At 31.9% G+C, this 26,655-nt stretch overlaps 1 protein-coding gene across 22 annotated transcripts in view; it reads left to right on the forward strand.

Moving 5' to 3' along the window:
• LOC128158970 (muscle calcium channel subunit alpha-1-like) overlaps positions 1-26,655 on the forward strand; it is a 99,613-nt gene that overhangs the window by 22,428 nt on the left and 50,530 nt on the right. For 15 of the 22 annotated variants that reach the window (XM_052821984.1, XM_052821969.1, XM_052821985.1 and 12 more), the window contains 13 exons: positions 3,555-3,660; positions 6,064-6,203; positions 7,020-7,040; positions 8,860-8,966; positions 11,670-11,822; positions 11,972-12,159; positions 12,811-12,914; positions 13,363-13,535; positions 19,604-19,682; positions 22,718-22,878; positions 23,461-23,686; positions 24,635-24,848; positions 25,045-25,165. In XM_052821984.1, the coding sequence (XP_052677944.1) occupies positions 3,555-3,660; positions 6,064-6,203; positions 7,020-7,040; positions 8,860-8,966; positions 11,670-11,822; positions 11,972-12,159; positions 12,811-12,914; positions 13,363-13,535; positions 19,604-19,682; positions 22,718-22,878; positions 23,461-23,686; positions 24,635-24,848; positions 25,045-25,165 (1,793 nt within the window). Of the gene's footprint in view, positions 1-3,554; positions 3,661-6,063; positions 6,204-7,019; positions 7,041-8,354; positions 8,462-8,859; positions 8,967-11,669; positions 11,823-11,971; positions 12,160-12,810; positions 12,915-13,362; positions 13,536-19,603; positions 19,683-22,717; positions 22,879-23,460; positions 23,687-24,634; positions 24,849-25,044; positions 25,166-26,655 lie in introns of those variants that run through there. The other 7 variants (XM_052821978.1, XM_052821988.1, XM_052821989.1 and 4 more) reach the window with 4 other exon arrangements.

Consider the following 26,655-nt stretch of genomic DNA (forward strand, 5'->3'; position numbering starts at 1 on the left):
TATTGCACAATGATTGATATACAAAATATCCATTTTTTTTCTCCTGTGTCACAAAATTTTTCAATATGGGGTAAATATGTAAAATTTATATGTGCACAAGTCTTTTTTTCTTTTTTTGCCTTTAAAAGAGTTTCTAATAAAAATATTTGCATGTGATGTGATAAGGGATTAACCACCTAAATATTAGATCATATCGCAAAAATAACTGAAATGCCTCTACTTCACATATAAATACTCATATTCCATAGTTTCATTTTCACTTTCTTTTCATGCTGGCTAACTTTTTGATATATGTTATAGAAAAATAAATATTCTGATGATTAGGATGCTAAATACGTCCTAACAATAATTTTCCATTTTTATAAAAATTGCAGTAAACAATCAGAAGTAGCATTTCCCTATAAAGGCTTTGTACTGACCTACAATAGCCAAAGTTTTACCTTAAAGGATCATCGACACCCAGTGACTTCTTTTTATGACATAGTGTCACAACATGGCGATTTTAGTGCATTGTGAAACAGTTTATATTTTATAATTTGTTGTCTATCTCATTGGCGCAATAGGTGTTGCTTCGGTCTACCAACCCGCCGGCTCCGAGTTCGAATACTGCAGGGACTTTTATTTTCATGAACAGCAGTTAAATTTTAAAAGTTGCATGATTTTTTCCCCAAAAGTTGAATTTTTAGGGTCATTTTCAAGTCGACACACATGCTAAAAATCCATATCGTTAAGTAATTAGAAGAATGGACTTGTATACAGAACCTTTCCCTTAAAAAAAATGCCAAAATTCCATTGGGGTGTGTAATACGCACATCTTTCTTGCAAAGAATTTTTCTAGAAAAAAGTGCTTATTATATTCACAAATTACGGTACATTTTATCATCAAGAGAATCATGTTTTGTGATACTCTTTTAAGCACATGCAGTTATGGTTCAATCCATGATCAATGTTTGTATCCAATTATTTCTCAATCAGACATGTCATATAAGTATTCAAATGTACTATATGATATAGCCACACTCTTCAAAACTACCAATTTCAAGCATCTTGAATGTTTAGTGATTTGTATTTCAAACTCTTATAAGTAGTTTAATCTGAATCTTAAAGACAGAACTAATCCAGTTTATGTTCATTACTGACAAGAAACAATAACCAGTTTGGTAGCCTGGTATAACTGCTTTGTGTTTTATCTCTCTGACAACAGCTGGAGGATGTAAAAGCAAAATGTAATAAAAGGCATGTCTTTTAAGTTCTCCTAATCCAAAGGCACCTAATTGTGATCTTTTCAGATCAAAGTTATTCTGGTATCAGTATCTTCAGCAGTATGTTGTTATTATGTATCAGTGTGTGTGGTGTAAATTTTAACTTTATAAAAAACCGTCATAATATTCTTTGGTAGAATGGATTTAATTTGTAGGGAAAACCTTGTTCCCTTTCAAGGTGGAGGTAATAGAAGTATTGTGGACTTTTTAATATCATACATATAGTATCGTTATCGGTATTTTCCCTGAATTTTCTAAAATACTTTTACATTCAAGTTTTCATCATATGACGACTCATTGAATCAAAAAAGGTGAATACATTTAAATATATTAAAATGAAACCTTAAAAAATCTCTAAAATATGTTGTCATTTATCATATCATTGATATAAATCTAGGAAGATGACTAATTTCAAGATAAGGCTTTCTTGGAGGTCAGAAATTTAGTTTGGAAATAAAAGTGTCTCTCCAAGAAAGGAACATACATTAAGGGGTTGAAATTTTTCTTTCTCTTTTATGTAACGATCAACCAAAATTGGCTGTGATGACTATATATACTGACTGGTCCAATTTTGATGAGAACCTCCATTTCTATGAATCCAGATAAGCTGACATCCACATCCAGTGATTTTTTTAAAATTTCTTGCATAGTGGCAGCTTGATTCCTATTAGGGGTATACCTATTTGTAGTTGTGTATCAGGATATTATCCCACAAAGACCTGGATAGCAGATTGGTGATCTCTTTGTCCATTATAAACTTCCTTAAATCTATTTGTAAAACCACTTATTATAAAACCTTTAGCTCTCTGAGAAATGTTGTCATAGTTATACTGTGCTTGCTTGCCAACAACTAAGTTTTTTTTTCTTCACTTAATCATCTTGATTATATTTTATCTCATCAAGATTTTTAGATAATAGAGAAGGTACTGTTAAATAAAAATGAGAAAATATTTTTATATGATGAATTTTCAGTAAGCAAAAACGTTATTAACTTATTTAGCAATCTCATTTGTTTCTTATGTACAAACACGGTTCACAAAAAGCAACATATGGGCTGGTACACATGGTACAGCTTGCCTTATAAGTCTTTGTGGAATCAGAACTTAATTCACTGCAAAAAATGCCAGAAAGGTTAAAAACAAATGATTAAAAAATTGGGTTGCATATGTTTCACCTAGATATATACATGTAATTTGGCTTCTCTGTGAACCTTATGGATCTTGATGATAATGTGTGTCTAACTAACTGTTGATTGTAGAGCACTCATTTGACATAATTTACATTTTAAACTGCTAGTACAGGGAGAAAAACCTACTTCCAGTATAGATGTTGTTTCCCTAGAGTTATGATATTTTTTTCTATAAAAAAAAAAGAATGTAACACAACCAAACTTTAAAAATCAAAGTTTTCTCTTAGTAAATTTGGCTGGAAGTTTTCTGAATGTACATCTTAGAGTTTCACAAGTTTTACAGTTCTTCAAGTACAATGATCTGTTATCTAGTGCTGCACTTTGTTTGAAGCTTTCCTCCCACACAGGATACACATAACCTCTGTCAGTGTCTGGGCCCGGTGCCATGGATACAGCCCAGGAGCAGAGCTTCACTAGTTCTTATTAACATACAGATAGTGTATATTCTACGTGTGTAGCTACAAATGACAAACACAAAAACTTGAAAATTCTTTCCAAAGCAACATATAGCAAGCAAGTTTATAATGTTTTAGGAAGACTCTTTGTGCTTGATAATTTTATGACTTGAGAAAAGCTAGATAAAAGGTGTTCATGTCAGTGACCGCTTGGTTTATGGTTGAAGAATTTCAAGATAATCTGACTCTGTATTATTGTAGGCAGAATAATGCCCTTCATTGAAGGTAATTTATTCTACATAGAGTAATAACATTTGTATAAATATTACAGAGTTCAAAGAAAACTTCATGATTTTAAGGGAGCTATAAAAGCAGTCCATATGAATGCATGGTTATCTATTGGTCTTTTCTTTGATTGACTGTGACTGTCAATGATTGCTATTTTAGATTTAGGCCATTTTGATTTTAAAAGTAGCATCTTGACCCTAAATTATCGCCTAGATTATACCCTGTCATACTCAGTTTTATGATCTGTTTTATGGTCCGTTGGATTACCGGTATGAATTTAGTGTCTGTTCAATTTTTAGTTAGCTCATGTGTACTGAAAGCTCAAATGAGATTTTAATACACCCCCTCCTCCCTTCAGTCTGTAAAAATATTAAACTATAAATCATTTTGCTATGTGTTGTTGCCTTAACTGATTGCCACAGCATTCGAGTACCTGATTCTCTTGACTATTTTTGCCAATTGTGTGGCTCTAGCAGTGTTCCAGCCTTTCCCAAATTTAGATTCCAATGAAGTCAATCTAGCACTGGTGAGTATTTAGTAAGAAAAAAATCTGATAACAGTTGGCACCATATGCATGTTCTACATGAATTGCTTTAAGCAAGTCCTATAGCAGAGCAAAAATTAACTGTGAGAATTATTGTTGAAAAATCCTCTTTCTCTATCTTCTCACCTTATTAAACAGTATTTTTTATCAATACATGCAGTTCTAACACGAAGGATTAAATTTTGTTATTTTGTCATATATAAATGAAATTATATCCCAAAGAAATGTCTATTTGGTTACCTGTGAAGGATGATAGTTTTTTTTTAAAACAACCAAAGTTTAGTTCAATAATTAACAAAATTTTGTCACCAAAATAAATTCTGCTTTTACTGCAGTGTTTGATTGCAACTTATCAGAGTATGTCAAATATACTTGGGGTTGGTTCATTCTTCCCATCCTACAAACAATTTTCTAGGATGTATTACTTGGACCAAATTCAAGTTCTTCTAATTAATCTAAGAAGTAGCTTGAATCAGTGCATACTCAGCGAATTCTATCAAAGCATATGATTGTTTGATACAAAATATTTTATTCTGCAAAACCTTTACTTTTAGCCAGCATGGTATTATGAGAAAACAAGTAATAATCTACATGTTTCTGATTGAAGGCAATTTCAGATCATACATCTGTATTGTGTAGTAATCCCTGTCATCATTTGTCATTCAACAATACTCTTGATGCAGATTTAAAAGATTAATATAAACATTATTTGTCATTCAGCAATACTCTTGATGCAGGTTTAAAAGATTAATATAAACATTATTCATTATATGTACTTTAATATTTGGAGGATATGATATATAAATACTTTACAGATTTAGACTACCTAGTATGTATTTTTGACTCCATAATGATTACAGAGAGACTATGAAATTGCCTCAAAGTTAGAGATATTGATTGTTTTATCCATTTAGGATTACTTCTCATTATGTTTTGAATCAGGAACCCTTATGGCAGATAACCTCTAGAATAGATATATCGATGACACTGGGGGAATTGATTGCTGTTAATGCAGGGACAAACAAGGGACAACAAACTCACAGTTGATATTGTTAAAAGCTGTCCCAATCATTCAATGTTTAGGTCTTTTACAGCAACTTCAAAAGCTGTAACAATAATGTAATGTATAGGTCTTTTATAGCAACTTCAAAAGCTGTAACAATAACTTAAAGTATAGGTCTTTTATAGCATCTTCAAAAGCTGTAACAATAACTTAATGTATAGGTCTTTTACAGCATCTTCAAAAGCTGTAACAATAACTTAAAGTATAGGTCTTTTATAGCATCTTCAAAAGCTGTAACAATAACTTAATGTATAGGTCTTTTACAGCATCTTCAAAAGCTGTAACAATTACTTAATGTATAGGTCTTTTACAGCAACTTCAAAAGCTGTAACAATAACCTAATGTATAGGTCTTTTACAGCATCTTCAAAAGCTGTAACAATTACTTAATGTATAGTAGGTCTTTTACAGCATCTTCAAAAGCTGTAACAATTATGTATAGGTCTTTTACAGCATCTTCAAAAGCTGTAACAATAACTTAATGTATAGGTCTTTTACAGCATCTTCAAAAGCTGTAACAATAACTTAATGTATAGGTCTTTTACAGCATCTTCAAAGGCTGTTTCATTCATTCATTGTTTAGGTCTTTTACAGCATCTTCAAAACCTGTAACAATAACGTAATGTATAGGTCTTTTACAGCATCTTCAAAAGCTGTCCCACTCATCGTTCAGTTCCCTGTTCCAGTCTGTGCTCTGTGTCACAATAATGTCCAGTTATCATCTGTTGAGGCCCCACACCATATCTCTCCATTTACTGGTCTCATTTAGTGTTTTGTGATCTAATAGAACAACACAAGACAAATGTTGCATTTTTCTGGTGCATGGTTTGGGTGTGTGGTGTAATTTGTTTTACAGCATTCACACAAACCATTATAATTTGAACATAATCTCAAACAGTTTCATCAAATTTTTTGATTAAACTGATTTCAAATCTTGATGTTGAAAGTACATATTTTATATATTTACATTTTTAAAACTCATTTGAGTAGTGAACAAGATGCATTGTAGCTTCCTTAAAGCAATTATTATTTGTGCCTCTATCTTATTGCATTAGTTTTATGATTATTTCTTAATTAGCATTAAATTTTGTATACATAACGAAAAACCACTTTCAAGGAAACATAACTTTAAGGCCAATGACTATCAATACAATATGATATTCATTATTTCACCTCAATGAACATTAAATATTATGGATCAGCTCAACAACAAAATTCACAACAACTGAACTGTACAATTCAATAAATATTGATGAAACCACAGTATCAAATTATAAATTTATTTGATTTGATGATAAAACATCTGATACTCCTTTTTTTCAGGAAAGAGTGGAATATGTTTTCTTAGTCATATTCACCTTAGAAGCAATTATGAAAATCATAGCCTATGGATTTATGCTACATTCAGGGGCCTACCTCCGTAATGGCTGGAACATCCTAGATTTTATTATTGTAGTTATTGGGTAAGTCACAACAACATGCACCTACATGTATTTCTATCCTTTCATGTTTTATTGATACATGTAGCTGTGGCTATCTTTCTACATGCAAGCTTCAATTATAGTCCATATATATATATCAAACTTCTTGCTTCTCCAAAATGAAATTGAAAGACAATTTTCATTAAAAAAAAAAATAGATAAAGACATATAAATTTTGCAGCTAAAGTGTTAAGATCTAGAATTGTTTCAGGAAATCTTAAATTGCTTAACATTGAAGTTTCAGAAATGTACACTTTTTTTTCATTTTGTTCTGATTGGTTTACAGTATTTGATAATAAATTTATGTTCTTTTTTATCATATAGTATGTTAGGTTAGTATATGTTACTGTTCAAATCATTACTTATTCCTTTGGAATTTGAATCAAAGTATCAGTTTGTTAAATGTTAGTGAATTGTATGTTCTATAATTACAACATGTTAATTTGGTTCTCTATAGCTTGTTGAAAAAGTTAACTCATTTGTATATCCATTATAATGTATTATTCAAAAAAATTTAATGATTAAACACCCTCCAATTATTTATAGTTCTTTAAGGGCTTAAGTTCTCAGACCTATTGGAATATTTGTAACTATTTATATAACATCAAGAATTTATCCATCCTTTGGAGCCATTGTAAAATTTGTAATGAAATAAGTTTTAAAACAGGTGAGAGCTGATATTCTTTGATCGTGTTATTGTCTCTATCAATGTGTGTAGTCGAGCTGTAAGAAGCCGAAATGTCTTTGGTAAGACTATGAACAAAGTGTGACCTGATGACTTTTTTTTCTGTTGATTAGTCTTTTCACAATCTTTATAATGTGAGTACTACCGTTTAGAGCATGCTGTCACTGTTTTAGTGTTCACTAGATGTTGTGGCTTTACTTACCACAACTTGATTTTACCTTATATACATATCATTCTTTAAAAATTACTTGAAAGGAACTGGTTTTGTTTATTTTTATTGTCCGTAAATTTTGAATATTTTAAAAGAAGTGAATTTTAATTTTAGAAAAAGTTTATTCATTTATTTTGTATGATCTTCAATAGAGCTATTTGCGGTTGTGTTTGATAGTTGATCACATTAGTGTGTATCTACACATTTTTAAAGAAGATGTATCATTGTAATATATTGCCAATCACCTATTGGAAAATTAATGATTCCATTGATGAAGGAAATAATTAGGTTGGGCAGGCTGTGCTTTTGTGCACCTGGCTTTATTGATTTCATATATTCATTAGTTACATTCAAAATCTTTCACATTTTGTATATTGTATATTATCACTACGACATGATGAGGAAATCCAAAATTACAATGCACTTATTTCACTGCTGTGTTTTATGGTGGGATTCTCCCTTTTACAACTGTTAGATATTGAACATGTTGAAAGAAAATATTTATAGGAAAAGTATTTCCTGAACAAATGAAACCAAAATATATTCTAGGAATGTATCATATATCTTTTAAATATGCAAATTTCTTCCAATAGGCAAAAACTTGAGGCAATGTGTTTAGAATTGATACAACCCCAATTATCACTTTATATTGTAAATCATGCAATTATCCTGCACCTCCTACTGTGAACTAGATCTGTATCATCTACTTCAATCAAGTCATTATGGAATTAAATTGGAGTATTGTGTCTGTATTCCATGTATCTTTTTGTGATTCTGTTGATTTTAAGACAAATGATTTGTTCTCCCATATTGGTGTCCATTGATTTCTACTGCCTGTATACATTGTGTTATTTTTCCAAGTTCCTTTCATTACATGTTGTTAAAACATTTTATAAATAAATTTTCATCATATATGACAAAAATAGAGTGCCTTAACAAAATGATTGGAATTGTTGATTTAATTTGATAATGATACACAAAAGGAACATGAATATGATAATGATATATAGGTAATACACTGGAAAATATTGCTGCTATAAAATTCTCTTTTTATCCCTGTCTCAACAATGACATCATGGAATTCTTTTACAGCTTTCCTTGGACGAGGTAGTCTCTTTTGAAGTCTTTTGACATATTTTTTCCATTATTTTCAGGCTGAAGAAAAGTGCAGACTTTTAATTGTTTTTTTTTATGTAAACTTAGTAAGAAAATAATGTTGGAATTGTTTTGATTTCAGTATCATAACTCCAGTCTTTTCTTTATTCAATATTCATGGATTTGATGTTAAGGCGTTGCGAGCCTTCAGGGTGCTTCGGCCCTTACGATTGGTCTCACGGGCCCCTAGTAAGTTGCCAGCATTTATTTGGAAGTGGCCATGTCGGACTACACTAATCATCTAACACAATTTCTTTTGTTTCTGTTTAACTGCTTGCAATCTGGAGAAGGAACTTTCTGCCTAAGATTAACAATCAAATTGATGTCTATGTAAAACCAACTCATAAGACATTATAGTCGTGCAAATTGTTGCTCTTTAGTCTTGTTTGGTAGGACTGGACTAAACAGCACAGCGTTGTACTCTGTTTGTGAAATTGAATATATACTGCCCACAGAAACCGGCTAAAAGTTTTGGTGGTATTATGTGGACATGCAATTTCAAGAGTGGCCTGTGTAAAAGGGCCACAAAGATGGCTGATAAGTTGATTTCAGCATGGGTTGTAGTTTTTCTTCCCTCTTCATTTCAGTATTATAAGCACTGTCTTGTCAACAATGAACGTCAGTAATTTTGATGTGAAAGCCCTGCGAGCATTTAGGGTTCTGCGCCCCCTACGTCTGGTTTCAGGCGTGCCCAGTAAGTATTTTGGTGTCTGTGTTTTATGATTTGGTGTCCTGTCACTCTGTAGCAATCTGCTGTAGAAATTCTATCACAAGACAGTTGAGGAAGTCCACCAACTCTGATCGTCTGGACTGTTCCTTTAGCTATACATGTACTCTAGATATTTTGTGATAGCTAGTTTTTTAGGTTTTCTTCCTATCAATGATTTTCATTGATCCTATAATCTAGTCTGTTTTTATTACAAGTTTATTTAATAGACATAATTTTTTTCCCAAGTAATTTTTAAAAGTATTTTCATCTTCTTGTTTTCGTTAAACTTCATCTTTGAAATATTTATAATTTATTAGAGAATTTTAAATACTAGTAATAATAAATTTTAATATTTCTATTACTGGTATATAAGTTTATGAAGTTTTTTTAATTCTACATCTTAAAATTTCACAAAAAATGTAAATTGCTACAAAATACAAAAGCAATGATTTTATTTCCCTGCTTTAGAAAATGACACTTTAAAACTTATAGGACATAAGACTTCTACTGTACAGTAGAGAGAAATTTTGCAGAAGAAATGCTTAAATTGCAAACATGGTGAAATTAAAATCATCATATAAATTTTCAAATTACAGTATAAGTAGAACTTAATTGAATTTATTTGTAAGGAACATGCTTTATGGACTGAATTTATTTGATTCAAACTAGTGGAATTTAGCAATTTACATGATATGTAGGCTGTATATAAACGTACCTGATATATGGTCAACAAAAATATGGCTGATATTAATGTGGCTAAAATTGATTGATTCATTGTGGCGATGCAGGGCTTTCCTATAAGGATTATTCACTAATCTGGTTAACAATTGATATGCTGTTCATATTACCTACATAATCAGACTCTGTATTTGCGTGATCTATTTGCTTGTTTTTAGTTAGTATTGTAATGCAGTGTTCGATTTCTTTTTTTGGTTGGTTGGTTGGCTTGCAGTTTTTGTTTTATTTTATTTTTATTGTGGTGTCACCTCCAAACTTTACTCAAGCCGTTGTAGTATTAAATGAAGTTGGAAAAAATGAGGTTCCTGTAATATATATGTAGGTAAGATTGCCAAACCCTCAGGCATGCATTCTCTTAACAACTAGTGTTATCACAGATATTTACCATATAATAAAAGCCAGGCAAACCACAAGTGATGAGCCAGCAGTCGTACATGTGTAACAGTATGCCCTGCATGCCAGAGGAGTGAAGGCTTCACATCTACTACATGTCTGCCAGGATTGAAGACAGATGCTACAGCTTATCAATTGAAATATTACTCTCAACATCAGCAGACACAACCAAAGAAAGAATTAAAAAGACAGGGGATTCTTGGGCAGATTTAGGAGCTAGTCTATCACTACAAACAGTTTATAGTACTTAGAGTACCAGTACATGTGTACTGGTATATGAAAAAAAATTGTAACACAATCCTACAACAACTTTATCCATAAGATACAAAATGATATAATTAAAAAAAAAATGATATAATAATGGTAATTATTATTTAACAAATAATTTTTTAAGATGACTACTGAGTATATATGCAAAATGCTACATGTAGTTTCAATACAGCCGTGCATATAAAAAACAAATTTTAAAAGGATGGTGATATTATATGTTCAGTTGGATGTAAATCACTTGGTTACATGTAGGCAAAAAGAATTCATGTGGAATGTTATGACAAAACTTTTTTATTTGGATCTTTAAAATTATGATTTTGTTGTTGATAGAAAGATATAATGCACATGAGGCTCAATATTGCTGCAAATGAATAAATGTGCAATGAAAAAAAAAAGAAATTGGAAAAAAAGAATATGGTTAAAGCCTGGAAATATATAAAATCTATTTTATAAAATTTATACCTTTTAGTAAAGATATGGTACTAGACATATTCTAAATGGAAATTAAAACGAAATGGACAAACTCCAGAAATAATTACAAAATGGAGCCAATTTTGAAAATCAAACTGATCCCATTGCAAAAATTCAAACTGCAAAAAAATTTCTTGAGTTGACAAGTTGAAATAATATGCCCCCTCCCCCAATTTTTTTTTAAATAGATAATTCTTTATTAATCGAAATGAAATGAAAATGTTGGAGAAGATTTCAATATTATAAATATTGAAAACTTTTAAGTGTCTGTAATTAGACACTGAAACAGTTTATCCAATTTCTTGCTATGAATTCAATCAAAATTATCAGAAGGATAATATTTTTTTATCAAACAATAAAGTCATATTTCAAAATTGATACAGTAATGGTTTGATATTTTAATTAAGTTGTGGTGTAGCATTCCAACGTAATTAAGCCTTGAAAACTCTTTAGCGCTATGCATGCACAAAATCATAGTGCACTGATAAGATTACCTAAAAGTCACATTATATTTTTTATAGTATCATTATTCGAAATTATTGAATTTGCATCTAAACATATGGTACCGGTACTTCTTTCTTTACTATTTTATCTAAAATATATATAACATAGATTAACATTTGTTTTTGTTTTTTTTTGGCATGCATTTTTGTATCTATGTTTCAGACTAAGAATTAAGTCAGAATAAAGCAACAAGCTTCTTACTTCTTTAAAAAAAAACAATGAATTATATTCTACACATTATGAATTTTACTGTGATGTTTGATTGCATTTTTTTAAACAGGATATATAAAGGCATATTTTGTCTTCTTTCAGGCCTACAAGTGGTGCTTAACGCTATCGTGCGTGCTATGGTGCCTTTACTCCATATAGCTTTGCTTGTGATCTTTGTCATATTTATATATGCCATCATTGGATTAGAACTCTTCTCAGGATCCATGCATGAAACCTGTTTTGATAAACAAACAAGTAAGATTGTTATTATATCAGCAGATAAGGAACGGGTGTTATCTGGCTAAATTTTGTAATTGAAAAGCTTAGTTATTGTCAAATATTAGGAATTGTTGTGTACAGTAGGGTTTATAATTGTAAATATGTATGATTTTATATCTCTTTAGATTCCGTCATGACTCTCTCAGATGTTCATCCTTGTGGGAAGGGATTCTCTTGTCCAGAAAACTCCACATGTCGAAGATATTGGGCTGGTCCTAATGATGGCATCACTAACTTTGACAACTTTGGTTTAGCAATGTTAACAGTATTCCAATGCATCACCTTAGAAGGATGGACAGATGTATTATATAATGTAAGAGATTTCTTGTACAATATTACCTGTCTACAGTCCCTGAAACGTTCTACTTTTCCACTTGAACGGTGAGTGCATTCTGAGCATATGGTGAGTGCACTCTGAGCAAACAGTGAGCGCACGCTGAATGGAATTTAATGAAGGCTAATGAACAGCGAACGATGGGCAAACGCAGAGCGCAAACGGAGCCCAAAGTAAACAGGGAAGGCATAGTGAATGATATGCGAACACTTTTTGAACAGAAGATGAATGATTTGTTCGGAGTGCTTTGGGAGTTTTACTTAAATTGTATTTCGTTTGTAATCACGAAAAAAAAGCAAAAAAATTTTGCAATTTCTAATGAAAATGAATGGTGAACGCTTTGTGAATGGTGAGCGCAAACGGAGCGAAGCAGAGAGGGCAAGTGAGCGCACAGTGAACACACAGAAATATGGGAAAGTAGAATGTTTCAGGGACTGTATATAGCGTGTACATAAAGCTAGAAAAACCTTAAAATATAGACTATGTACAACACAGGCCATCAACATTTTGACAAAACTTTAGACAACATATTTTAGTGTTTGAATCCACAAATTATATTGATGTATAAGTTAATATTTTTGAAGAAATAGTTATGATTTTATCTTGATTTAGATTCTCTTTCTATTTTAGATTAATGACTCACTAGGAAACAGTTGGCCATGGACATACTTCATTAGTTTAATCATTATTGGATCATTTTTTGTACTCAACTTAGTTTTAGGTGTACTTAGTGGGTAAGTACCGGGTACATTAAATGGTTACATTAAACAGCCATTCTTCTATATGATTGAACATCACACACTTGTTGGGAACATGATTATATTAATGTTGACATGCAAAACCATGTAGCATACTGAGTATAATGATTGGTAAAGTTTTTAATCATGCAACTGCACTGTTCAATATGTCTACTTTGCCTCTTTCCAACCTGGAACTTCATTTTTATAACCTTACATGTCAAGCTGTTGTTCAAAATGTTTAGTATAGTATGTACCATTCAGTATGCAATGCCTTTGATATTTTGAGGTATTGTATTTACTATTCAGTACCTGCCACTTTTGAAATTTTGCTAAATGTCTCTGCATGATATCTTATTTAAGTTTTCTCTGATATAATACATATATATTATTTTTCCTAGCTCTTTGTCTTTTTGCATACGTGTATCTGAAATGTCTTTTCCAGAGAGTTTTCTAAAGAAAGAGAAAAGGCCAAAGCACGGGGAGATTTTCAAAAGCTTCGAGAGAAGAAGCAGCTTGAAGAGGACCTTCGTGGATATTTAGACTGGATTACACAGGCAGAAGACATAGACCCTGAAAATGAGGAAGAAAATGAAGAAGGTGCTACACCTCGCCACAGTGAGTATCAGAGGTGCCAGATGACTGATTAGTGTAAGGGATGAGAAAGGGAGGGTCTTAATGTGATAAAATTTTGGCAATTTCAGACCTAGTAGAGCATTGGTGACGTTTATGAATATTAATGAAATGAAAAGTTGTAAGGATATTTTTGAAATGTACAGTTTTACTGGGGGAAATAGATTGAATTAACAAATGGTAAGATTCATTAACAAGGAAAAAGTCACATTTAGGAACTTGTGAGAACAAAAATTTTTTGATTTAAGTAAAATCAGGATGAGATTGTCTGTAGGAAACGGAGAAGACATGAAATAAAATGAACAACTGGGACACATTAAAGGATCCTGTTTAACATCATATTGAAAGCTAGGAGGGGATTTTGTCCCTCTTAGTGATATGTGCAGAAAAGTTCATAGCAACCAAATCATTAGGAAATGGTTAAAGATTAGGTCCATAATCAAGAGGAAAGCTGGATTAATTGAGTACCGGTAACTACCAAAAAGTCTTATGTAAAATACACAATTTTCAGGCGAAAGAATGTGGTGGAATAAGCCAAGGAATAAACCCACTTAAGTTCATTTGAAAAACCCCACATTTTTTTTCTAACAGATATCTTGTTACATGTATTAAGCATGTGTAATCATTTGCAATCAACATTGCCAAAACTTTTAAAAATTGACTTCAAATTTTTAAGACATCAAAATATGGATATGCTAATTGAGCAACAAAATGCTAATGAAATCGGATGTTCAGACTATAGTTTTTATAGAGTGGGTCATCATACCATTCTTGAAAGTAAAGATTGTCCAGATATTTTGTATTATGACTTCATTAAGCTGATTTTATCATGCCTAGTGATGCTCAGGTGAGCGATGTGGCCCATGGGCCTCTAGTTTTCAAAGAGCTTTACAAGTATATATGGATTTTTTGTCATTTGAATTTACTGCATATTACATGGATTGCCTGACTTTTTTCAAAATAAATGTACCTTTGGGGAAAATTTAGTAATGATAAATACGATGTAAGATATCTAGAGGAAGTTCATGTACCAGTACAGCAGTCCATTGGGGTTTAATCTCAATAAAATATTATACCAACATGGATATCAAAGAGTGGCAATAATTTTACTGGTCTTTCTAGGTATCATGGTTTTTTTCATTAAACGATTAAACTATTATTGATATAAGCAGGTCTGAAGTAATATTTTATGTTTAAATAAATTTGCGAAAACCTTTTTTAAATACCAGGTACTCCTTATAGTAAATAATATATTATTCGGCTTATTGCAACAGGAGGTAGTTTTTTGATATAAGATGTGAATTAAAATTGACAATCAAGCTAAATCGCCTGTAGTACTGTATCCATGGTCTGTGGCACCTCTGAAGTTATTTGATGTGGCAGATGTATGTATAGAGTTGACATGGTGTGTGTTTACCCACTCTCCAGGATCTTATACCTATACAGTTACACCCCACACTCTCTTACTTTTCCTCATCACAATTTCTTATATACAGTACAGCTCACGAGTATCCCGTCAAAAACACCGACCACCGTGTTTGCAAGTCCACGCTGAGCGTGGAAGTGTCGGTACCTTTGATCTATTGTTCTCTGTTACGGCCACGAAACGAGAAAAAACACGGTGCGACACGGTGCAACGCGATGCAACACGGACAGTTACACGGTGTAACACGCGGTATTTACCTGTGAAAAAAGGAGGATTTAGGAATTAAACTTATAAAGAATAAAATATTTATTGATGCACGAAAGAGAATAAAAGAAAAAGACAAAAAAAAAAATAGAAATAAACAAATAAAATTTTTATGCACGCAATTTTCAGACGTATGCAATTGTTACGGTTGATTTTTGTTGATATTAAGAACCAAAAAAATCGTTATCGCCCACATAAAGGTTTGATCAATTAAAACACTAACACTTTCTTTTCCTTTTTAAAATTCAAATACACGGTTCCATAAGTTTTTGTTTCAGTCCGTTTTTAAACGTAGTAGTAATCGTAGTTACTGTAGTTTGGCAGTTTCAATAGTGCATAGAATCATAACTGTGATCTTCTCTCACTTATACTCTATTCAACGATAACAAATAAAATGGGTTGTTGAAAACAACTGTACTTTCTCTAAATATATAATTATACGGCTTTATATTTCATATATTTTCAAATTTTCTTTCTTTTAGACATGTGTGATGTACTTGTTCATGTAGTACCGCAGAGTACATATTCATAGCGCTTAGAGTCCGTGGATCGGTACTTGATAATTTTTTTTATTTCATCTTTATAAGCAACTTGGGTTTAGAAATTATTTGTGTTCCAAGAAACTACTCAGTATTGCAATAATTACTGTTTGATTGTTTAATGATCGTCATATGAGAGAGAGAGAGAGAGAGAGAGAGAGAGAGAGAGAGAGAGAGAGAGAGAGAGAGAGAGGGGGGAATATCGGTATGAGTTTAATTTTAAGTACATTTTACTTGTAATTCAGTTTAATAAGTTAGATTTATAGTTTCCATTATATTGAACCCCTTTCCCTAAAATTGCTATAGAATCTATGCAGGCAGAGTCCACGTGCTATCCCTGTCAATCAAATCAGCCCGCGAGATAGACCACGTGCTCCTTCCATGAAAAGGAAAAAATGTCGTTCTATTGTTTTTTTTTAAGTCCGCAAAATAGAAAAATGTTTAGCAATGAAGTATTTAGTGTTTGAAATGTTTAGTTTCTTCCTTCTTATATTGCATGTATGGAGTTGGAATATAGCGTTGTAGAATCTCTCTCTCTCTCTCTCTCTCTCTCTCTCTCTCTCTCTCTCTCTCTCTCTCTGTACTTTTGTGCAATCATTTTTGAATTATAAGAGTTCTATTTGTATAAATTTAATTCATTTATTTTAGATCCATAATTTTAATAACGATTTTAACACAATGACTAAAAGTTTGTAAAGTTCATGATGTAATAAGATTTTTCGTTAAAATTTCGACGCTATTTCACATCACACATATTAGATTGGTTATAAAGTAAATAAAGTTGTGTTAACTGTTTAAAATGCTTGCAAAAAGTTACCGTGTTATCTCATTCATCTTTTAAATCAATCAAGTTTTTTCGTACATACATGTATGTGTACCCGGTAAATAATTTCTTATCGCAAGTTAATACTTTGTGAAATTCCCGCATTTATAGAGTTGCTGAATTGTTCTCCGGATCCACGCGCCGATAGTCTTACGTGTAGTTGTTTGTGTACATATCTACAGACAATTTTTTTGTTTGTTAGAGATTAGAAAAAATCATGGAACTAAAAAAGTAGAAGTAAGATATATTCAGACCATACACACGACGGGTTGTGATGAGTTACCAAACAGGTGTCCGTGGAAAGGTGTGAATAACGGCATCTCGAGTACACCTGTTCAGACGTCCAAATATACAAACAGTTAGTTGTAAATTACAATGACACCTAACAAGACAGACAATAACACCTGTTGTGTATAGAACCCAAGATGAAAGACAATGGTGTGTACCTGATCAGCTTCCGTACAGGTGTATCGAACGAGTGATTTTTCATGTGAAATCACGAGGCCATTACCCGCTATACGGAAATAAAGTTGAAAGTTATTTTATGAAATGCGGGTATATTTTTAGTACCTGTACAATGCTTGAATATAATTTAACAAGAGTTTGTACAGGTATTTAACTATAAACTATAATATAAAAGTGATTTTTTGTTTATTTATTGCTACATAAATAGCTGAAGTCCAAATTATTCGAGTCACCAGTAATATGGGGTTGTTATTTACTACAGCACATCAACGTGTTTTTAAAAAAACATGATCTGAAATGTTTTCATTTTTCATTTTTAATTGGTTTATATTAAGACTGTAAATTAATTAATAAATCAGAAAGTTTTCAGATAACAGAAAATAAGACGTTTAATCTCCCGACATTTTAATCGGATCGTCAGTTACAACATCACGTGTGTTTAGAAAAAAAACAAGATTAAATTGATTTGAATTTTGATTATATATCAACTGATTATTAAATATATTTGGTGAATTTATTTCAATTTATTTAAGAACAAATGAATTAAAAGGCACCCATTTACGTCGAGTTTTCAGATCACAAAAACTTAACTTCACGTTGACAGCCCCGACAATTTTCTAGGTCCATGCAAGGTAAGTCGATATTTTTTATTAAATATGAAAAGGATCTGTATGTTTCAAACCTTGTTTAGCAATAATTTTTTTATTCCTAAACATACGCTATTTCTATCAACGTCTCAGGTAACGATATCCACGGAGTAACACAGTGGCCACGGAGTTACACGGGCGGCCACGGCGCGACACGGTGCTTTTTCTTGAATTTTCCAATACACATACACGGTGTCACACCGTGTGCACGGTGCGACACAGACCGTTTTCCACCGTGTTTTTTACACGGTGGGTGTCGGGATACTCGTGAGCTGTACTGTATATAAAACACATTTTGTGTACTAAACTTCTTTCTTCTTTGCACACACAACCAAAATGTACGTAACAAAATGTTTTGAATTGCATTGGTATGAGTATTTTTCACTGTTTTTCACCAGTTAATTTTTATATAAGTTTTCAGATCCTCACCAGTGTTTGATAACTCGTAATTATCTTGGAATTATTTGTCCCTACCATAGATTTTACTTAAATGTTAAAAAACATGTAAAACCCGGTAAACATCAATGACTGGCTCAGTGGTATTATCACTAGGAACAACAATGCTGGATATGTGAAGAAAGTAGGTTCAATCGTCTGACTTTCATTGTGAAACTTCTACACAAATCGACACTGTAAGATTGGTGGACAAACATGCTTGAACATTGTAAAAAGCCTAGATACTTATGTTGAATTTCATTTGATTTCAGTATATATATATATATATATATATATATATATATATATATATATATATATATATATATATATATATATATATATATATATATATATATATATATATATAAAAGCACTAAGAATAACCAACGACACGAACAATAAAGTAAAATATTGTCAAATTTTCGGGACAACCCGTCCCTTCTTCAGGACAACAAAATAAAAACTACATAAGAAGAAAAACATCTACAAAACTAGCACTAAACTAAACTAAATAATATATAAAAACTAGATAATGTTTAAACACCGGTGTTTAAACATTATCTAGTTTTTATATATTATTTAGTTTAGAGAAAATGTCCTCAAGATGAAAACAGTACATTGAGATAAGAGAACCTTATTGTTCAACCTGGCTTTGTCAAAATGAGTGCAAACCTTTTATTCTGTAATTCATTTATAATGAATGTTCAAAGAGTGGACCCTCTGTCTACATTGAAGCACTATGAAACTATGCATGAAATGGCATTTCCTCTTTATCAAATTTATTAGTAATTATTACGTATTGTATACATTTTAATGCACTAGTTATTTTTTAACCAATGAAATTCTTCCTGATACAGTTTTGTTAAGTCTCCTTATTCACTCAAGTTAGTAAACTTATCAACAAATTTAACTTCCATAAAACTTATAAGTAAGCTAATATAAAACAAATGTATTGAAGAAAGGGAACAAACTCTGAAATTCCCTTGGGGGGGGGGGGGGGGGTGAAGTTTGGGAAAACTGTAAAAATTATTGTTAGTAATCTTTCAAAGCATCAAATCCAAAAATGAATCACAGAATCTAATTTGTTAGTGTATTTTAACTTCAATTTTTTCATTTAGGATATTGTCAACTAATTAAGTCCCACATTCTTGTTCATGTGTTTCACAAAATGTTGCCTATCTGATTTTTGCTAGAGCCAGAGTGTTTTGGAAAAAAATTACTTTAGTTCCAGATATTGGACAGACATGATGTTTTTAAGTTAATTTTGTAATAAAATTGTTATTTTGCCAATTGTTTACATTAAACTTTAAAATGAGATTAAATGTATAAGAATTGACTATGCATGCAATTACTAGTAGAATTAACCTATACATTGAGATGTGTTTACCTCGATCAATACTAATAATGCATGTATATTGATAGGTTATTTTTTAACTTTACTTTTATCCCAGAAAACCAAGAAACACCATCAGTGAAAACAGAAGATGTGGAAAGTGGAGAGATACAACAAACATGGTGGCATAGAAAAAGGTAAATATAGAGTAGACTTACCATTTATAAATAATTGCATTGTTGTCTGTCAATTGATTTAAAATAATGATCATGCATTATATGTCAATTACCTGAAGCAGGGATGGAGTGATTGCTTTCAAAAGTAATCAATTAAATTACAATTAATTTGGATTTTAAAAGGAATCAATAACAAGCTGATTACATACAATTTTAGAAGTAATCGGTTACTTTAGATTATTTTCCCTTCTTGTAATCATGATTACATGTGATTACTTTAGATTACATAACTAGTATTTTAAGGGGGCGTTCTCGTTTTTTGTTAATTTAATGTTTAGGAAAGAAACGATGTATTTTTGAGAAGAGTATTACTTCTGATATCAAGTTATAATTTTTAGAAGCTTTTTTCATTTCAATGTATTGTTAACATTTGAGGAAATTTTTGTCTGTGTGTGTCCATAGCCATTTGAAATGGGTTTTTTCTAATCGTCTTTGTTCTAAAAAGAAAGATGTTGATTTATCTATCAAATAAGACACGATTTTTAAAAATCATATAATTAAAAAGAAAACTGTTTAAACGCCGGTACATATAATTGACCATGTTCATATGTGTTGAACTTAAACTGAAAGGTATATGTTTTTAATAATTAAAACAATGGTTGACTAGGCATGCTTTGATATACCGGTATCATATATTATAAAACATGCTGTATTATCCTAGCTGCTAAAACACATTTTACATTAATGATATTCATTCCTTACTGAAACTTTATCTGAAGTTGATCAAGGCTTATTCACCGAAAAACTCTGATGAATTTTTATTTCAAGTCTTTTAATTTTACTATTGTAATCATAAAAGTACGGGTAATCTAAAATTAATCATGATTACAAGCTTTTTTTTAAAGAGTAAGTGATTAAATTACGATTACCGGTACTTCTAATCAGAAAACTGGATGATTACTGGCTACTGTAAATTCCTTTTTTTACGTGAGTACTTATTTCCTCGATTCTGCTGTTTTGTATCAAAATGGGAGAATATAGAATCGCAATCACCAATTAATTGTTATGATTTCGTATAGTTCAATACTGTCTGAAAAATAAAAGCGAGACTTTAAAATTGGCAAGGGTTTCTTCTCGTGATTTTACATGGAAATTAATTCCTTATGTTTAATGAGATATCTACAGTAGTCATGATTATTCAGCAACCTGTAATCAATTACTGCTGATTACAATTACCCCATCCCTGACCGGAAGAACAGAATTCAAACTCACTATATGAATGAACAGTGAATAATGTGAAATTTTGTTATATTTTATTTTTACATCTATTTTAATCTATACAATAGCTGTATTTGGATTGATGCAATTTTAGCAGAAATTACTTCTCATTGGTTACCATGTTGTGAGATTTCTTCATTCAACCAATTTCAGCTTGCCATACTGGGCATTTTAAAGTAGATATAACATTATTTTTTGTTTAAGAAATGAAGGACAAGTTTTTGAGCCAAGGTTTTTATATTTCAAACATCATATCTCAACCTCGGAGATTATTCTCCAACATATATGATGATAAGAACTTTATTTCTATTCTGCTAACAACTCAGATTTTTCATTTATTGTTTCCCATATAAAGAGACGAACTAGGTCATTTAGATAAAAACTGTATTAAAGGAAGAAATAAACAGCATGTTAAAAAGTTCACCGAGATATGAACTTGGTTGGTTTCGTGATTAAATCCTATGAAGCAGATATTATCTTTTGTGAAATATAAATTCATATTGCTAATAATAACAAAGTTTAGAAAGGAAAAAATGTTCAAAATTAATAACAAAAACATGTTTTATTTTTACTATAATGCAACTGTCAAACGATAAGCATGTGCGGTAACCATTGTGATGTCATATCGTATGGTAAGCAGAATTGCACGTTATGCCCTTCTCTAGGTTCATATAGTGAAGCATATTTGCAAATATATATATTGAAGATTATACATTTGTAAGGAAACATATTTGCAAATATAAATATTGAAGAATATACATTTGTAAAAGCCTCTTTTAATTTACAAATTTAAGGTTAAGATTTCTACCTGATTTAAAGTAGTATTAACAGAGGAAAATTTTTGACAGTCAATTATAATGACAAGATGCAGAAGTGTAGAATTATTTGTTTTCAACCAAGTTTTCTGAAGGAAAATTCAGTTATTGGAATGGCGAAAATGGCGCAGAATATTGTATGCAGAATATTGTATATAGGGTACCCCTATTGTACGGATAACTCCTCCTACAGTTTTCAAGATAGGAAGTTGTTGTTTTCCAGATCAGATGTACATATATCAGAACTGTGCATATTACTTGAATTGTGATGTTTGGTTACTTTTGAAGAAACTACCAGCTGTTGAACTTAGTCATTTTCTTGCAGAATATTTGCATAAAGGGTACCCCTATTGTACGGATAACTCCTCCTACAGTTTTCAAGATTGACAAATAGATTATGAATACTGTTCAAACAAAAGAAAACTCAGTTTGAAGTCACATTGACAGCTTTTCTCTTGTTAATAGCTCTCCTGTAAAATGTCATACCATGCAAGAGATTTTTTTCACATTGTTCTTGACATTAGTACAAAATATGGCAATATACTTCTCATTTCGATGCCATAAGGACGCATTCCTTGATTAGTCAGATTAACACCCATTCACATGTGTATCAGCCAAATTAATTCACCATCTACAAGGGTAAAATGCATCAGTTAATGTCATTGTTACTCTTTATCTTGATATCTGATCGACTGGTCTGATAAAAAAAACAGCTTGTGATTTTAAATTATTGGTCAGAAATAGTGGTTTGCTATTGTAAGATGAAGGAAGGGGTGAATTTTTTTAGAATTGGGATTTTACCCAATTCTTATCAGTGTGATGTGAATTCTTTTACAGAATACATCTACTTAAATATGGATAGTTGTAATGTATGTGGTCAGTCAATGCTATGTTAACTCCACTTAAATGACATTTTACGTTGCTTTTGGAACTTTTTACTGTAATATGTTTCGTCTCTTTTAGTCGAAGATTACGGAAATGGAACAGGAGATGTAGAAGGATGTGTAGAAAACTTGTGAAGTCTCAAGCCTTTTATTGGACTGTCATTGTGATGGTGTTCCTGAATACTTTAGTTTTAACTTCAGAGCATCATAAACAGCCCCAGTGGCTGGATAGCTTCCAAGGTAGGCAGATTTCATCTAAAACAATGAATAATTAATATGTATTGTAGAGCCTAATTGATGCATTTAATTTTTCATTTTGAAATTTGTCAGAAATTATGGAATAGACAGACATATATATTTATATGTGAAAATCATCAAAAATGAATCTATTCGCAGAGTGTAATGATAAATTCAAAATGAAAACATCAACCATGAATACTGGATTAAAATATGTGGGAAAAGAATCTCATATAGTTTCTGATGGTATATTTTTCAACTCCTTGTGTGTTTTCTATTCCCTCGCCATGGCCAGTGGGAAAATAATCACAATTTGTTAGATAAAAATCATTTTACATCACAAATCATTAGAGTTCCTCTATGTTTATGAAGTCCTTCTAGTTACAGTGTGTAAGTAAAGTAAGAAAAGCAAGAATCACAAAATCTTGACAAATGCGCAATCTACTTAAATTTTTAAACAAGTTTAAGTACAAAGTTATCAAATCTTAGCTCATCAGTAGAAAAGGCCTTCAAAATTAACTTTGTTAGTTTATTGTTGCATAGTTTTAGAATCATTCTCTTTAACAAACACTTTTATTTTTTCAGCAATTGCCAATTTATTTTTTGTCATCCTTTTCACTCTGGAGATGTTGCTGAAGATGTACAGTTTAGGACTACAGGGATACTTTGTATCATTGTTTAACCGTTTTGACAGTCTTGTGGTCCTCTTCAGTATCATTGAAGTCATCCTCATATATGCCAAAGTCCTTCCACCCTTGGGAGTTAGTGTTTTGAGATGTGCTCGATTGCTTCGAGTTTTTAAAGCTACACGGTAAAATTTTTTTGAATCTAGGAATTTCCTAGAAATTAATGAAAATTTCATCAAACCAAACAGATGATACAGTACCAATCAGACCTAACCTAACAGAAAGTAGACCCCCAACTACACCCCAGCTCTGCTTTCAGGGGTTCACTCATGGTTTGCTCCGGGTTTTATAGTTCAAATGAAGATACTGTTTGCATAGATTTATCATTGTTTTATTTGATGATGACTTTATACGACATAAACACGTTTCCTGTGATTGGTTTTTTTTTTCAACAAAAAACGGAGAATTAGATGATAAAATGTGTTTTTGCTTTAGATGAGTTTTGCAAATGTAATTACTTATAAGGGCTTGAAATACATTATAAACACGTGTTCATCGGCGACTTTACAAAATTTATAATTGACAATTTCAATCTTTCGCTGCAGTCATGCATGTATGGGGGAATTTGAGTAATTTGATGTACATCTTCCATTTCTTCTTTATAGTAAATGCATGTGCTTACATAACGATCGTTATAGGAAAATGCTTAAATATCTCTACATAGGTATTTGGAATGTACAAGGGGATGGGGCTTACAGACGTTAAGATAAAACAGAGCTCTGCTTCAAACTTCAGTGTTTAAAGCTGACCCCAAAAGCAAACCCAAGTAGAGCCATAATAAACACTGAGTATACCCATAGTAAACCCTGAGCAGATGCAAATTTTCCAAAAGCAGACCCTGAAACTAAACCTGGGGCTTAGGTGGGGTCTGCTGTGGTGTTAGGTTGGGTCTGGTTGGTACTGTATATATATATATGACTGATATGGCACTTTCCTGCTTCACATAGATCATGGCTGACTTTTATCAGGATACCTGTGAGCTGGACTGTGTTTTAGAATATTCCTTTTTCTGATATAATACATTACAAAATCAACAACCTCAGTTTGTGACATTGATTCCTTGTTGTTTGTAGATACTGGTCATCTCTGCGTAATCTGGTGGCCTCTTTGTTGAACAGTATGCGCTCTATTGCCAGTTTGTTGCTTCTCCTGTTTCTCTTCATTGTTATCTGTGCCTTACTTGGGATGCAGTTGTTTGGAGGCAAATTCAATGTCATCAGTAACACTGAAGATAAGCCTCGCAGCAACTTTGACACATTCTGGCAGTCTCTTCTCACTGTGTTCCAGGTACACATATTTATTTTAGATATCAGTTAAGTTAAAAGTAGTGAAAAATAGTACATTTAGTCAGATTCTATAGAAACTTCAACCATTGATTATTCTTATAAGTGATTATGTTTGTGGAGTGTATTATGTATAAGGACTCTTCAATACTTGATGTATTGTAATGTATAGCCTCATATTTGATTTCTTTGATTTTCAGATTTTGACTGGTGAGGATTGGAATATGGTGATGTACGATGGTATCAATTCATATGGAGGTGTTAATTCTATAGGTCTGATCACCTGTCTCTACTTTGTGATTCTTTTCATCTGCGGTAATTGTATCCTTATGCAGAAAGTTATTTTTATTTATATAACCAGCTGAGAATTGAAAAAATTTAATGATGATGTAGGATGGTCTTTTTGTTAAAATGATTGTAGCTCACCTGAACCAAAGGTTGGTAAAATCGTGACCCCGGGACTAATACTGAGGCCACAAGAGGGGTCAAAGTTTAATATAGAAATATATAGGTAACATGTAAAAAAAATCTTCTTCTCGGAAACTACAATGCTTCAATTTGTCAGATAACTACAATTTGTCAGATAACTACATAAGCATCCTCAAATTGTGTAGATTCGAAATTATAAAAGCTGTGACCCTCGTTCTAATACGGGGGCCCCAAGAGGTGTCGAAAGTTTAACATAGAAATATAGAGGGAAAATGTTTAAAAATCTTTTTCTAGAGAACTACAATGCTTCAACTATTAAAGCTTTGGCACTGGGGACCCAAGAGGGTTTCAAAGTATAACATAGAAATATATATAGAAAATGTTTTTAAAAAGTTTTTCTCGAGAACTATAATGCTTTAGTTTTGTGAGATTACTATGCAAGGATCCTTAAATAGTGTTAATTCTAAATTGTTAAAGCCAATCATAAACCTCGGACCAATACTGGGGCCCCAGAAAGGGGTTCAAAGTTTAAAATAGAAATAGCATATGCTACTAAATAGAATGTTTCAAGGAACTGCTGTTCAGGTGAGCGAAGTGGACCATTGGCCTCTTGTCATCTTTTTCTTCAGAACCACTGGGCCGATTTCAACCAAACTTGGCACAAAGCATCACCGGGTGAAGGGGATCCAAGTTTGTTCAAATGAAGGGTCACACCCTTTTAAAGGGGGAGATAATTTAGAATTATTGAAAATTTGTCACTGCAGTCGGTATTTTTAAAATCTTCTCAGAAACAAATTGGCCAGAAAAGCTGAAACTTGTGTGGAAGCATCCTCAGGTATTGTAGAATCACAGTTCCAAGGCGGAAGGGTGGGGCAACAATGGGATGAATTTTTACCTAGAAATATATGAAGATAATCTTCAAAAATCTTCTTCTCAATAACATTTAGGCCAGAAAAACATGTATGGAAGCATCCTCAGGTAGAGTAGATTAATTTCCGCTGCAAAGCGGAGCGGGGACATAGAAATGCCGGGCGTCCGTGGGTCCGTGTATCCATGTGTCCGTGTTTCCGTCTGTCACACTTTTTTGTAAGCGCTCTCATGCCTACAAATTTTGACAGATTTTCATTAAATTTATACCAAATGTTTATACCACTATAACCTTGGTCAAGTTCGAAAATCAGCATTGGTTGATACTTTTTGTTGGAGTTATGGGACTTTGACCACAATAATGACTCTGTTTTATCCAAAAATTGACCTTGTAAGCGTTCTCATGCCTACAAATTTTGACGGATTTTCATTAAATTTATACCAAATGTTTTTACCACTAATACTTTGGTCAAGTTCGAAAATCAGCATTGGTCGATACTTTTTGTTGGAGTTAT

This window comes from Crassostrea angulata, chromosome 8 (assembly GCF_025612915.1).
Source record: "Crassostrea angulata isolate pt1a10 chromosome 8, ASM2561291v2, whole genome shotgun sequence".
Lineage (NCBI taxonomy): Eukaryota > Metazoa > Mollusca > Bivalvia > Ostreida > Ostreidae > Magallana > Magallana angulata.